The following is a 16033-nucleotide window of genomic DNA, read 5'->3' as shown; positions in this document are numbered from 1 at the left end:
GATTAATTCTTGAAAGACACTTTAGACTGCTTGTGCAGAGAACTCTTTGTGACATTTACATCATAGCCGATCCATGGTTGTCCTTGCAATACGAGGATTCCATAACAGCTCTTGTAGCATGCCGATTTTACTAAAAATTTGTTAGTGAGTGACCAGCTGACTGCCACATTGATGGGTCATTTCAAATTTGTATGCAACAGTGACCGATGACCGACACAAAACCTAAACCCAGGTAAATGCCACAAGCTCCTGCCTGGGAGGTGTGAGTCATCATTTCTCATTATTAGTATACTGTATTCTTCTTATTATTAACTCAATGAGCGCTGCCACCGAGCATTGCTCTGGTGACAAATTTGTCTCCTTACAAAGGTTTTCACATTCCTACATATGCATAAACCACAAGGGAAGGGAACTAACTTCTACAGTTTTTTTTTTTTTGTTTTTTTTTGGATGGGCCCACAAGAATTTGAAGAAAACAGTTTTTTCTGAATTTTTTCATCATCAGTATGGTATGGAAGTCTGCCGAGTGTCTAAACTCCCCAGAGTTGAATGAGAGATTATTATTATGCAAGAGACGACCACAGCATGGTTATTTCACCCCCATTTGTCCTTCATGAATACATTGACTGACTCACGAGCACAAGACACTGAATCAGACTGCGATTTTGTGAATTATGTTTATTACATTATTTTACAGAAATGTGCGTAAAAGCTGTACAGAACAGTGATCGTTAAACCCAAACAGTAACAAACACAAAGGCATAAGGCACATTCAAATTCCTCTTGTTTATAAGTATGAGCAAGGTAGTTCAACCAAAACAAAGCAAACATAAAACAAAGCAGTGTCCATTGCAGCATCCTTTTTCTCATTTCTTATTTATTTGTTCATTGTTATATTTAAAAAAAAGAGAGAGAAAGAAAATAAAAACCAACTGACATTTAAAACAAATCAATTGTACTTACATTTAACTGTCAATAAATAAATATTCAATGATACCTACATTTGATTATAAAATTAAAACAATTTTTCTTTAATTTTACAGTTCAGAATGAAGGTTTGAGTTGCTGTTGTGATAAGTTAATGAACTGGACCTGATAGTAAAAAGTGATATGAACAATATGAGATCTTGATAAATGAAATTGCCAGTCTGTGATAATTTATTGGCATAACACTATACACAAGCCTGCATGCTTGGATATGCACACACACACACGCAAACACACACATACACTCAAACACTGTGTCAAATTTACAGTTAGGTCATACATATGACATGAAATGTTTTTAAATATCAGTTTGATGGTTGGACATAGTGAAATGAAGCACACAGCAAATGCCAATGCAAGTTATCATTCATATGATGTGTTTGCAAAATAATGCTTAAGCACATTACAAACATTATTATAACAGCAGTTTCCAACTCAATGAAGAAAATAAAAGTCTTGTGAATGTTTGGTCAGTATAGTGATTTCTTACATATTTTCAGTGGTAAAATTAAGGAAGACTATTTGTGATACTGTTAAGGTAACTGTGCACATGATGTTGACAAAATAGCAACTGCGGTGCTTTATGAAATAAAAGTTACATATCTACATTTAATTGGAAATTGATAGTGATATTTAAAGTGCTCTCAATGCATAATTGTGACCAGTACTTTGTACATGTATATTATCACACACCAAACTATTTTCTTATTCATTTAAATACTTGGTAAATTTGTTACTTATGTTATCTTCGAAAATATGGTAAAACTAAAATTTGATTTCTTATATGAATGAAGACTTTTAACGACATAAGTTTTCACTATATTAAAAAATGTTTTTTTAGTTGTTTTTTTCGGTCCACGAAGGTTCATAATCACAGTCAAAGATGATCAAAAAAAAAAAAAAAAAAAAAAGTACTTGCGTAACTTTCAGTGTAGGTATGAAAAGAGATTTGTAAATATGTCAAGGATTTTTTAATTATTTTTTTTAAACCAGCTTCTTTCTAAGATGTGCTCTGCTGTCAAATAGCCTTCAGATTCTGATTTCTTCTCCTTGGTTGTGCTATCTTATATCATTGATCGAGAACATTGACAGCCATTTTGACAGAGGTCAGCAAACTTCAACAACCAGGTCCAGGTTTAAAAAAAAAAAAAAAAAAAAAAATTGTGAAATGATAAAAGCTGGACATTGACCAACAGTCTGGAATTCTGCAAAGACTGCAGACATTAAGTATCCATTTCAAGGCACTTGTGTATAACACTGACAGCAGTCGGAGATGTAGGCTAAAGATCTGTCTGATGCTTCTTCACTCCTCTCTCTTCCTGCTGTTTGGTTGGGTCAGAGTGGGAACGGTCTCTGCTCTGAGGATCCAGGTCATCATTGTGGGAGGAGTCGTTCTGAAACAGATCAACTTCATGTTGAACAAACGAAAGTGGAAGAATGCGCCAAATGTTTGATTTCATTCTGAAACAGATCAACTGGAGAACCAGAGGATTTGATTACGGCCGACGCTGGCCCTTCAGTTATGGAGCAATAAGTTGTAAGTTGAAAGATTACCCAGGATGTTCAGTGTGAATGGTAATTCTGTACGGTGTCATCATGATTCAGTCATCATGACAAGAGATACAGAGCTAATACAGGACTGTATCCTGTTCAGAAATTGAATTAGATTTGAATTTCTACAGCCTGACTTGGAAAGTGATTATTTTCTCTCATTCTCACAGTCCCTTTTTGTCCAGTGTGGAACACCTTCAATGTATGAATCAGTGGGTGAAAAGGAAATCTTTAGTTCACAAAATAATCCATAATATAAATTGATGTTTGCACTGAAAACCTCATTGTGGTTCCCTCTTGAATTCATGAATAAAGCAGTTTACTAGGGTTTTGATAGGTTTTTCTCCCCTTCTGTACTGGCCCTGCCCATGACAAACAGTGTTGTCTCTTACCTTGGAAGCACCTGTGCTGGAATTTGGCTTGGGACTTGCACCATCATCTTCCTTCAGTCGGGTTTTCAGTGCTGCAAATCATTTGGGTTCATTTAGAGAGCAATGGTTACCATGGTAGTTGTGTTTGTGTGTGTGTGTGATTGTGACAAGAACAAAAACAGGGTTCTAAACGTGTGTGTGTGTGTGATTGCAATGAGAACAAAAACTGGATTCTGAAAAGAGTGTGTGTGTGTGTGTGTGTGTGTGTGATTGAAACAAGAACAAAAAAGAGTATTCTAAATTGTGTGTGTGTGTGTGTGTGTGTGTGTGTTACATTTATAAATGTAATTTTATTGACATGCAAGTAGGGGTAGGGAAATACTTTGGCCCAACCATGTGTAAATCTTGGAGGTAAAGCTGGAGTGGACGAAGGACCAGAATATTTGATAGAAATTTGCAAAATGTTACTCACATTTCATCAGCTGATCCATCTGATCTCCATGCACAGAAGGCACTCTGGGGGACAAACAGTTATTGTTGTTGTTTTGTTATATCTGTTGTAAAAAAAATATTGTTTGTTTGTTTTTTGTTTTTCACAAGAGTTATATTCTAGTCTTTGAATTACATAAGCTACATTCCAATGAATCTTTGAGAAATGTGGAGATATTTATTGCTAGGCTGGTTAATATTTATAAACAAAAGATGGAAATTGGTATGGGTACATGAACAGGCAACATTTGCAGATCTGGAATTCATTAAGAACTGGTCACACGCAGTCCTTTACAAATTACAATTTTGAATAAAGATGTGTGTGTAAAAGAAAACTATACAAAAATCAAAATATACAAATATTAAACTTGTGAATGAAAAAGAAGAAGAAAGACTGCATGTTTAGTGCAGAGGCTTGTTTCTGATACTGTTTAGTTTCTGTTAACGGTGAACTTTTTTGTTTGTTTGATCGTTTTTCATCTGTTATCCTCAAGTGAAACTCTTTCATCTGGCTTTGTATTCACACTCTTAAATTTTTTTTTGTTTTTTTGAGTGGTCAACTAAGAGAACAGCTGGAGGACAAACAAGACCAAAGGTTCAAACATACTCACGGGAAACGCTTGTCTTTACCAGTGCTCAGTCTCAGAGGAGCCGTAGGCTGTGTAGGACTGTGGCCTGCAAAACCAGAACATTGCTGTCAGTGCTTCACATGTGTGGACAAAAAGAAGCATCATGTCCTAATGCTCATTTTGAAGTGTTGTTCTTGTACTATAAGGGTGGAGCTTCCAGTGCTCTCAGAAGTATCCCATGTGAACTTCTGATTAGGGTATATCAGGTCAATATCTAAAGGCAACTTAAGTTTGCACACCCAGAATGTAGAGAGAACTTTCCATGTAACTATATCATTAGTCCAGCTGCGTGTAGTCATCCTTCCAAAAAAAAAAACAACCCAAAATCAGTTGTGTGTGTGTGCACATGGTGAGAGAAAGAGAGATGGTATATGATTCAACAGTGTGTTTTTCAAGTATAATTATTGTGGTTAACTCTTTCACCACCAAGTTTCTGTGTGAAAAACACTCCCCAGCACCAAATATTTTTAGAAACGATGCTCTGAGTCACAGGCTTTTGTTCATGTCAAAACAACACAATGGACTTTTTCACTTCAAACTTGGTAAGGGGGCAAAGGTGAGTCATTGTTCTATTGGTGGGAAACTGGCTGCAGCTGTCAAGCTTTGTTACAATGTGAAAAATGGTCTTGTTAACATGACCCCTTGATGTTGAAAAAAATTGCCTATGGTGTTGCACTGCCCAGTCAACAAAAGTGGTCTATAGCGGTGAAAGAGTTAATATACGTGCATGCAGTGGACTCTTATTTTTTTCAGTCTCATTCACACACCCAAACACACACACACACCCACACAGTTGAAACGGTGACAGCATTACCTGCTCGCACAGGGATCTTGCTCTTGCTCCCAGCCTCGCCACCTTTGTCCTTGGTTGTGGGGTCAATCATGGCAAAGATGTTGCCAGACTTGTTCTTGTCCTCTTCCTCCTTGGGAGATGACCCTGGCTTGCTGCTGCTGCTTGCTGCCCCAGCACCCCCATTGGAACCCACACTGTCTTTACTGGAGGAGTCTGACAGGTCCTTGGTGTGCACTATTTTGGGGGAAGCACGTTCACTTCCTGATGTGGGTGTGGTCTCTTTGCTGCTCTTTGGGGTGGCCGACTTGCTGTGTGGCTTGGCCAGCATTTCTTTGCTGACTGAGCGCGAGAGTTCTTGAGCGAGAGACTTGGCCAGCTGCTCCCTGCTGGAAGATGTGGGAAGCAGTGGCTTAGTCGGTGATTTGACCTGAGAGGGAGATACATCACCGTCTTCTGTTTTTGAGACCAGGACCTTCTCGGCAGAGGGTTCCCTGGATCGGTTGGCGCTGCGAGTCGGGGAAGGTTCCTCCTCGGCAGTGTGCATGGCTGCTAGTGTGCTGTCAATATCGGCCAGCATAGAGCTTTGCATGTCGGAGGACATGGATTCGGAGGAAGGGAGGGTGCCAGTTGCTTTCTGAGAGGTCTCACTGGCATCAAGTTTTTTCTGTTCATTTTTCACCAGTTCCTGAAGATGATGAATATAGGGTTAAAAGTTAAACCAAGGCTGGTTTTTGACACTTCTTCCATTTCTTTATGGAAAACATACATCAGGGCTTGGATTTATAATTATTCTCTCACTCTCTCTCTCTCTCTCTCAATAGATATATTTATGTGTGTGTGTGTATGTGTGTGTGCATATGTGTGCGTGCTGATGAATTACATCTCTCATTCTTAGTGATTCTGTCTGTCAATACTTTTGTCTATCTTTGTGAATGTCATTGTCTGTCACAGTCAGTGTCTATTTGCTTGCTTCTCTTCTTCACATATAAATAAACTGGGTTTGAGTCCGGCTCTATAGTCTCTGTCACTCCTACACACACACACACATCTTTTTTTAAACACCAACTCCTGTCTCATTCTCTCCTACCTCTTTTTGTATCTGTCCCTCCCTCCCTTTCTTCCTGACCACCCTCAACCCCTACCCCCTTTCTCCCCATGTCAGTGCTCTCCCTTGTACCTTTAACATGCTGGCATCGGCGTTAGGCTCCACTGCCCTTAGGGCTCTAGGAACTCTGCTTGCTCGTGTTCGGTTCTTTGGTGGTGGAGGTTTCCGATACTGTAGTGCATAAGAAAAATGAAGTTAATGTGAAATCTCATGTGTCAGAATCCTCCTTTCACATACATCACCAACCAAAATTCTGTCAGACATTTTGGTGAACAATTACCAGAAATAAGAGCAAACTGGGATTTAAGTAACTTTGTAGATCTGCTCACATATAAATGTGTGATTTTATTTTCATTGGCAGTGCATATTTTTTTAGTAATTTTGTTGCTTTCTTTCTAGTAGTTTCTGTCAAACATTCATGATGATGTTAGACTTCAATTATTAATCAGAGCAGCTAATTTGAATGTTTAGTGAGGCAAAAATTAGAGTTTAACAAAGCAGTTCATTTTATTGTTCAGTGAGGCAGAGAGACAAATAAATATTATAATATCTATTGTGGACTTTTTATTTCCCCTCTCCCTTGCTGCTTTGTCCATCTCTCATGCATTATCTGAATGACTTGTTCTACTAACAAAAGAAGGGCTGTTTTCTTACTGAGCGAAGAATGCTAGTTTCCCGTTGAACCACAGAGAAGTCTCCAAGGTCTTTGTCCTCATCCAACAGTGCCTCCTGTTCTGAGTGGCTGCAACATCACATCAACACCAGTGTGTGTTATGAGGAGTGTTCATTCACAGTCATGGAAGTGTGGAAAAGTCTTGGGGGGGAAATGAGGGAACCATTTCCAGGGCTGGAAAATGTCTTGGAATGTTGATAACATCCTTGACCAGTATCAGTCAACAAAGAGCTTGATGCATTAAAACAACAACAAAGAATCAACTTGAAAAAAAAAATACTAACACCGGTATCGGTGGGAAAATTGAACATTGATACCAGTATCTGCAGAGATCTCATTCATCAGCAGTTTCGCAGATCCTTTTTTTTTCTCTTAAAGTTCAGTTAGGCTTTGTTTTGGGTATTGAAAGTGTTCAGTCTGGTCTGGAAAAAGGTCAGAAAACATTAAGAAATGTTTGGTCATATGTGTGTGAACCCTGTTATTTATTACCAGGGATTTGTTTTGTTTTAATACTCCCCTGCCCTTCTTTACAGCATTCCCAATGTAACATTTACCATGAAAATTTCAGCACAATCATCACCAGTTTGACATTTTGGTCAAGACAGTTTTAGCTTGCACAGATGGAGTTCAGACAACCAAGTAAAGGAGGAGATGACAAAGAAAGAAAATATATCTTTTTAAGTCAACAAAAGGAGGAAGAGAGATGACAGTGGAGCAGAGGGGAAGGAAGGAAGGGAGGGAGGGAGGGGTGGGTGGGGGCACTGGGTGATCATGTGATGTATAACAGGATTCTGTTACAGGAGGTGTGCACATCAGGCTGGAATTATATATACAGATTACCACATAGATCTGTATGTATGAGTTTTAAATTTCAGATTCTGATTTTTGCAATGTGACGATGTAATACTGTATGTATTTTGCTGTGTTGCAAATGGGAAATGTATGATTATAGTATAACAGCACAGTCATAAACTGACTGAAAAAAAGAACAATGAAGGATGATTTTCTTCTTGTTGACATACTAATTTTGTTAGCCATTTCTCTTTTTCTCCCCATCTCTCATTCTCTCTTTAATTATGGTAGAAAACTACTCATGTTGTAAATTGTCTAAAGCCAGTCCAATGTCCCCAAATAATCCAAGCAAGTTATAAATGTATACTCAGATCACACAGTCATTAAAGTAAATAAACAACATACTAGTTACAACTATTCATGTTTTTTTAAGCTGTGCTGGATATGGTAGCTGTGAGGAGTCACTATTTCAGTATTGGTTCTGTAACTAATGAACCATACCTTTTCTTTTTTTGTTTGTTTTGTTTTGGTTTGTCTTAAACACTTTTCACCATGGTGGAGAATGTGAACTGTTTTCTCCTTTGTGCTCAGTCTTGCTCAATACAAAACACACACCCACTATGTGAATTGTTTTCTCCCTGTGTGCGTTCAGTCTTGCTCAATACAGTACACAGACCCACTATGTGAATTGTTTTCTTTGTGCTCAGTCTTGCTCAATACAAAACACACACCCACTATGTGAACTGTTTTCTCCTTTGTGCTCAGTCTTGCTCAATACAAAACACACACCCACTATGTGAACTGTTTTCTCCCTGTGTGCGTTCAGTCTTGCTCAATACAAAACACACACCCACTATGTGAACTGTTTTCTCCTTTGTGCTCAGTCTTGCTCAATACAAAACACACACCCACTATGTGAACTGTTTTCTCCTTTGTGCTCAGTCTTGCTCAATACAAAACACACACCCACTATGTGAACTGTTTTCTCCTTTGTGCTCAGTCTTGCTCAATACAAAACACACACCCACTATGTGAATTGTTTTCTCCCTGTGTGCGTTCAGTCTTGCTCAGTACAAAACACACACCCACTATGTGAACTGTTTTCTCCCTGTGTGCGTTCAGTCTTGCTCAGTACAAAACACACACCCACTATGTGAACTGTTTTCTCCTTTGTGCTCAGTCTTGCTCAATACAAAACACACACCCACTATGTGAACTGTTTTCTCCTTTGTGCTCAGTCTTGCTCAGTACAAAACACACACCCACTATGTGAATTGTTTTCTCCCTGTGTGCGTTCAGTCTTGCTCAATACAAAACACACACCCACTATGTGAATTGTTTTCTCCCTGTGTGCGTTCAGTCTTGCTCAATACAAAACACACACCCACTATGTGAATTGTTTTCTCCCTGTGTGCGTTCAGTCTTGCTCGGTACAGTACACAGACCCACTCTGAATCCTGATGTAACAAAAGACTAGCTGGGGATGGAAAAAGTCCAACAGCAGCAACACCTTGATTGTGGATAACATAACTGCATTTCAGAATCACATACTCTTTGACATTTTAATTTTTATTTTGTTATTTAATGTTACTGGGGGTCTTCGGTTGTTCCTCTTCCACCCATAATAAGAAGGGAATGACTCTGTGTGTGTGTGTGTGTGTGTGTTTTATGTGCCAGTGCACACACACTGTTGAGCTGGTACAGCTGATGTACCATGCCAACAATCCAGGAGAATCAGGATCAGGGAGAAATCTGAATGTAAGGGTGTGGCTGGAGGTGGTCGTGGGGGGTGTAGCACTTGGTGAGAACAGAGATGGATATGCTGCCAACCAGCATCAAATATTTATCATCCAAGTCTGAACTGATGCGTCATTGAAATCAATGATTACATAACCAGGCCAGTACTGAGTAAGGGCTCCCTTTTTTCTTAATCTTTTTTTTTTTATCACAAATATTGTGGTAGATGTTTCCTGTCATCACCTTCAACAGCAACAAATGGGTAACAGAAATCATTTTAATAATATTAACATAAGTAGTAATAAAAGTGTATGAATGCTCCATTTTAGCAAAAATAGAGTAGCTGTGCCATTGGTATGACCAGACATCCAGCACTTCTCTCTCTCTCTCTCTCTCTCTCTCTCACACAAACACACACAGAGTACAGATGATTTTTGGTCAACTGGATTGTTGCAGCATTTTCCCCCCAGCCCCCGCCCCCCAAACTTCCCTGTCCCTCCCCAGTTAAAAGTGTTGTTGAGTGTATTCTTTTTATTCTTGTTTTTAAAATTTAATACAGCTTGTTTCACAGAATGCTCTTTGACATTTACATATGTGTCCAAATGCATGTGTGTGCATGCACACACACATGCACATGCTGATACACGCAGAGCACAAAAATCAGTTTTGGGTGGAGGGGGTGCAGATACTGATATAGCAATCTTGAGAGTTCAGACAAACACAGAATAATACAAAGTACTTTTTTTCCCCAAGCTATACCCACAAAATAAGGAAATATGGCTTATAATTACATCTTTTGAGAGGCAACAGCCAGTGCTCAGCTGTAAGTAGTTGAGCCCTGCATGATAAAAACCATATTCTGTGGTAGTCTTTATTGGACACAGGTGATGTAGGCTCCTGGGTCAAATGCGAACCCTGGGGTTTGACCCCCAGGAAATGGAGGCTCCATATAAGTAAACGCTGGTGAAGAAAGGGGTTGAGAAGGGAAGGGTGAGAGGGGAGAGAGTTAAAGAGGGGGGCATTGGGGAGTGCATGACTTCTGTTTTTCTTCCACCTCACAGCTTTGCAAGGTTTGTTGGTGGGTTCAGGTGTTCAAGCTCTACCCAACCAGTCCTACTCACTCACTACTCACTCCTCCCTTAACCCACCCCACCACTTCCAAGTTGAAAGAAGATCTGAAGTAATGATGATTGAAATGGCAAAAATTTGCGAAAGAGCAGATGCCTTCATTATTCCAGTCTTTGGATAACTTTGAATTACAAAGCTTTCTTTCACTGTAAGTGTAAGACAAAACCCATTTAACAGGTGTGTTTGTGCTTGTGCGTGGGTGCGCATGCAAGGGCGTGCGCGCGTGTGTGTATGTGTGTGTGTTTATAACTATGATAAATGGGTATAATTTTTAAATCTGTGTATACACCAGTCTTTGGTTAATTTAAACTCTTTTTTTTTTTTTCATGTGTGCAACATTATTTTGAAAAGAAAAAATGTTACTAACATCATCATCATATGTTCAGAAAAGTTGCCTTTGAGGGTTTCCCTTTTTGACAGTAACCTTATATATTATAATATCAGGCATCAGAGCATTTGCTGATTTACATATATATATATATATTTTTTTTTTTTTTTAAATATATATACATGGTTTGTGTGTTTGCTGTGTGTTTTCAGCTTAAAGAAAGAAAAAGATAGGAACTGTAGAGAAAGAAAAATATGATTAAGCATTTTGCTTGTTTTTTTTTGGGTTTTTTTGTTTGTTTTTTTCTAAAGACTGAAAGAAAGGGATGGGGACTAAATAGAAAGGAAAGAGAAGATCAAAGAAGTTTAGGAAGACGGAAGGTCAAATTCTCAAAAGAAAGGTAGTGGAACATCAGCATGGTGTGAAGAAACAGCTTCATCCCAGATTATTATCAGAAATTCTCCATCACTTTTGACTTGTTCTAGTGTCAGGCCAACCAAAGCTCATTTCTAGAAAGCAGCTAGGGTTGTGTTAACACAGTCTTTGCACATTCATAGAGAGAGAGAGAGGGGTATGAAACCAGGATACTTGCTAACAGTGAACTGGTAATGTTATGCAGTATACAACACTTCTTCATGCCGCGTAACTTAGGAGCCGCTCTCACATTATTAGTGTTTCCTGACATACTGGAGCAGTTTAGCTGAGTGAGTGGTGAAGTGGCTGTCAGAAGGAGTCCTTCCAAGTTATTGCTGCACAGCGAACGTGTTTGCATAATTTCAGTTTCCACTTCTTTTACTAGTTTCACCTATGTTACAGTTTCCACTTTGGTTATTTTGGGGTGTGGAGTGGCAGGTAGGAGTGAGGTGGGGAAGGTTTTCTACCTTTCCTGGGGAAAGTTTTCTTAGGCATGAGCTAAAGTGGGAGAGAGTGGATGTGGCTTGGTGGGTGGAGGGTGTGAGGGGAAAGGGAGGCCACATTGAAAGCCTTTTTTGTCATCCTCTAAACCAGTGAAGATACTTGAGAAAGGCCGTATTGAAAGCTCTTTTGTTAACCTCTAAACCAGTGAAAATACTTCAGAAAGTTGAACTGGTTAAAAATTGGCATTTCACAGGCACGTGTGTGTGTGTGTGTGTGTGTGTGTGTGTGTGTGTGTGTGCTGATCTTTTTTTCCATTGACAAATACTGTCAATGGTATTTGGGAAGGAATATGTTGAGAAATGGAAGGGATCATGCAAACTGAACATTCATTTTAATGGATCTAGTAAACCATAGCACATTTTCATACACAACACCGCCACCAGTTCCCAAGAACATATTTCAGTTGTAGAAATTTCTCCTCATTCTATAAGGCTGTGCAGTTGGTATCAGCTGCTCTTGCTTTTTTCAGTATTCCCTATGTGCTGACCTGCATGTCTTGTGTTGGAAGGGATACCAGAAAGGTGTGTGCATGAATGGAGAAGGAAGAGTAAACACACAATACCTGAGCTGAGCTGAGGCCTGTGTAGAGCCCACTGTTAGCTTGCAAAGAAGGGATGGAATGCACAGGAGAAAATAGCCGGCATGATGTGTGGCTTCAGATTTTTTTTTTTTTTTTTTTTTTTTCTCTCTCTCTCTCTCTCAGGAAAGGGGCTTGGAGAGGGCATGTCAGTTCTTTCCTCCACCCAGTCTTCTTCATCTTTTTTTTTCCTTCTTAAATTTTTTATATATTTTTTTATAATAAAGCACCTTTCTTACTCCGTCATTTTATTTTCAAACTCCTGTGAAATTGCTCACTGCAGAAGAGAATATTTTAATCCACCCAACCATCTATGTTCCCCACCTTGGCCTCTGCCCCAGTCATGTGAAGAAAATAAATGGTTTTGGAATTTTGCCAGATAGACTGCATTTTGTTGACTTCATTTTACATTGTTTAATATCATTATTCATTGAGTGATAATTCCAGTTTTCTTCATGGCCGTTTACCACCCAGATATACCAAACTGAAACAAGATTTTAGGTTCTCATGTAATTTATTGCCGTGCCTGTCCCAAACATGCACACGCACACACACACACACACAGTCACACAGAATGCTCACCCTTTGTCAGTCTCCTCCTCCTCATCCTCGGCCTCCTCCTTGTTGACCTCTTTGTGTGGTGATGGGGACTTGGAGGACCTGGAGCTTCCACTGCTCTTCTGGTCCAGACCCTTCTTCTCCTCCCCTTCCTCCTGCACCCCCTCAGAACTGCTGCTGCTGTCGCGTTTTCGGCGACAGCAGCACTGGAAGATGGCGGCCATGACGCAGACCCCCAGGATGGCAGTGAGAGAGCCGATGGCGGTCAGCACCATCTTGGACACATGAGGGTCGGCGGTGCTGTGGGCCAGAGGCTGCTGCAGGGCCTGCCGCTCTCCCTGCTCCACCACCGCCACCAACACTGCCGCCTCGGGGTTGGTGCTACCACCACCGCTACTGCTCCGCTCACCACCAGCACTGCCGTTCGCCTTCCTTTCACCACCTCTGCTCACCCCGTCTGCCTTGACGTGGAATTCTTTGGCACGTTTAGTAGCTTCAGTGTCGTTCAATTTCACTTGCACAACTTCAGTAAAAGGGTTTCGGTTGGGTGGGAGGACAGGTGACTTGGGGAGTGACCTGTCCGAAGAGCTGTCGGGGTGCCCGATGCTTCCGTCCGTCACAGTCTGTGTGTGCTGTTCCCCCAGCTGTGGTGTTGATCCGTCCCTCGATACACCTTCCGCGTCAGCCTGGCGTAAGCTTTCGGCTGGCGTTTCACCAAACCGATGACTAGTTCGAAAGTTTTCTCCTCTACCGCGATTTGTTTTCCTCGAGTTAGCGGGCCGCGTGTGTAGTTGTGCTGCAGGCTGCGGGATCGAGTGCGTGTCGGCTGAGTCAGAGGTGGGGAGAGAAGGGGCGGTGTCGTGATGATGATTAGAAGAGAGAGAGTAGCTTTCGGCGGCATGGACGGCCGTGTTATCGCTGGCCACCAGTTGCTCCCTGTGCACGGAAGTGGCCGCATCGGCGTCACTGTGTGACGGCAGGCCCTGAGCCCTGGCCCTGCTGGCCCTAGTGATGTGCACCAGCGTGAACTGCAGGGACGGATGCAGCAGCAGGACAACGAGGGCCACGCTCGTCAGGGCCTGAAACCCCATCACGCTGACCGCAACCCCTCTGTTCGAAATGGCCATCACCTCCGGTCTTGAGCGCCAGTGGAGTCCGCGTTAATTAAAGCAACTCACAAGTCCTCGTTTACACCAGGTTACTTCCGTTATTTTATTTTATCTTTTTAAAGCAATTAAACAAAGGCATTAAAAAAAAAAAAATCTGAATCACACATTTGTAAATAGTTCGCAGACTTTGGCATTAAAACCACCATCATGGAATACCACGCACACACACAATACCAACCCGTTTTCCTCCTCGCCCCTGCCCGCTTCTGTCACACGCACACACAAAAAACAAAACACACGCACGGAGATTTTATCTTTGTTCATAAACATTTGTTGGCGTAATTCACTTCCTTGTGGCGCAAAATCCTCCTCTGGTGTTGTGGGGTTTATGGAAATAGATGCTGACTGAAATGTATCGGTTTCACCAACATGCGCTTTACAAATTATTAGCAGCTGTAGCGTGTTGATTGCGCCGTGCTGTGAAGTATAACAGGGGGCACCTCACAGTTGATATTTAAGTGTACTGTTATCAAAAGAGCGACACACTGAATGGTAACCGGACAAACTGAAAGTGACCACATGCGACGTGAACACGTTCGCCACACTGAAGTGAAGGGGGTCGGGGTGGGGGGAGGGGGAATCACCTGAGCAGCTTAGGTCGGTGTGTGGGGAAAGGAGGGGGAGAGCCAACAGCATGGACGTGTTTCTTCATCCTGCACTGTGAACACACACCACGCGTCCCTCAGTTCTTGCGCTGAGCTACTTGGCGCACCGCTCCCCCCACTACTTGACTGCCAACTGCGTAACTGAGCACTGACAACTGAAAGAGCCGTGTTGCTGCCCCTCTTTCCTATCCTTTCTTCTGGCTGGACGGACGGCACAGGTCGCTCAAGTGCACCACACTGCTTTTCTCTCTTCTGATTCAATATTTGAAATGGCACGCGACACGGTCTCTGTGCTTGCACGTGTGTGTATGTGTGTACGTGTGTGTGTGTGTGTGTGTGTGTGTGACAGTGATGGGGTCAGGATAAGTAGTCTGCTACTGTCCTACCTCACATGCACCAAAAGGAGCAGAAAAACGCGGAGACTGAAGAAGGAAGAGAAGCAGAGACGAAGCACAGATCATTGCCTGTGATGTTGAACCTGGCCCTTGTCGCCCCGGTGGAGCCGCGTGGAGACGTCCCATGCACGATTAGGACACAGAACAGTTGTACACTAACGGATTCACATGCCTGTGATTGTACATCTGATTCCCGGAAGAAGAAACTGCTCGCACGGGGCCTGTCGAGGGGAAGAAGGTCACTCACTCACTGGTCGGGAGGCCGAGCCGTCAGGTGCGGCGGATTGAGGGTTGTGTGGCCTCGGGCCACAGGCTGTTTCCTGAATGCTGTCACATGACCTCCTTGTCCAACATGCGAGTCTGCTGGCCAGACATTCACAACAAATACGCTGTGTAAAGCGTTGACAGGCTTTGCATTCCCCAAGTCATATAGTCCAAAGTGTGCTCAGCCGGTTCGCTGTGAACAAGATAAATACGCTTTTTAAAAAAAACAGAAATGCACACATGGCTTTATTCCAGGTAATCTGAACTGAACGTAGACCTGCTTTTCCTTTAACATCACATTTCACTTTCTTCTGTGGGGTGTGAAACCAGACTGGCAGAAATCACTGTGTTGTGTACACTTATCCACTTTCCACAGTGGGCACGAGCTGTCCTTATTCCCCCATTTTAAGTGATGGCTCTGGTCTTGCCGTCCGTCAGTCAGCAGAAGTGCACAACTGCATCCCTCTTTGCGGGGAGGTGGGGAAGTCCGAGGGATTCAGAGAAATCGTCTGTCTGATGTCCGTCCGGCACCACGCCTTCACTTGCTGGCTGAAACAGAAGCGAGAAACACCGGACGTTAGAGTAGCAATGTCAGACTTCAGCAGTGGGGGTGGATTTCCCACTGAGATTGTATATAATGTTAATGTCTGTGGGATTTCCCCAAAAGGAAGCCCCCCCAGCCCCCAAATCAATGTCAAATGTGGCCGTTGCCAAATGACAACCGTGTCTGGTGGAATGGTGGTGGGGCTTGAGGAGAGGAAGTGTGTGGCATGCTCAATGGATGAGTAACAGGTTGAAAATGGAAGTGTCACAATCACTATCTCCCATCATCACGTACTCGGCAGTTTGACAGTGATTTTTGTTTTCGTTTGTTTGTTTGTTGTTGTTTTTTTAACACGTCTTGCTGCGCAAAGTCAACATAGCCATATTTAATTTTCTCAAGTGAAATACGAGTTATGGTTTT

At 41.9% G+C, this 16033-nt stretch overlaps 2 protein-coding genes across 6 annotated transcripts in view; one reads left to right on the top strand and one right to left on the bottom strand.

Moving 5' to 3' along the window:
* The window catches only part of LOC143285556 (set1/Ash2 histone methyltransferase complex subunit ASH2-like), a 69031-nt gene that overhangs the window by 18796 nt on the left and 34202 nt on the right, over nt 1-16033 (top strand). The gene's annotated exons all lie outside the window — the stretch shown is intronic.
* LOC143285531 (uncharacterized) overlaps nt 665-16033 on the bottom strand; it is a 21704-nt gene continuing 6335 nt past the window's right edge. For all 5 annotated transcript variants that reach the window (XM_076592909.1, XM_076592902.1, XM_076592928.1 and 2 more), the window contains exons 2-9: nt 12661-15618; nt 6580-6667; nt 5998-6096; nt 4842-5505; nt 4010-4073; nt 3382-3425; nt 2931-3001; nt 665-2381 (exon numbers count right to left, since the gene is read on the bottom strand). In XM_076592909.1, coding sequence (XP_076449024.1) covers nt 2268-2381; nt 2931-3001; nt 3382-3425; nt 4010-4073; nt 4842-5505; nt 5998-6096; nt 6580-6667; nt 12661-13763 — 2247 coding nt within the window. In that variant the 5' untranslated portion in view covers nt 13764-15618 and the 3' untranslated portion in view covers nt 665-2267. The remainder of the gene's footprint in view (nt 2382-2930; nt 3002-3381; nt 3426-4009; nt 4074-4841; nt 5506-5997; nt 6097-6579; nt 6668-12660; nt 15619-16033) is intronic.

Source organism: Babylonia areolata, chromosome 1, assembly GCF_041734735.1.
Source record: "Babylonia areolata isolate BAREFJ2019XMU chromosome 1, ASM4173473v1, whole genome shotgun sequence".
Classification (NCBI taxonomy): domain Eukaryota; kingdom Metazoa; phylum Mollusca; class Gastropoda; order Neogastropoda; family Buccinidae; genus Babylonia; species Babylonia areolata.
This window is presented reverse-complemented; position numbering and strand designations above follow the sequence as displayed.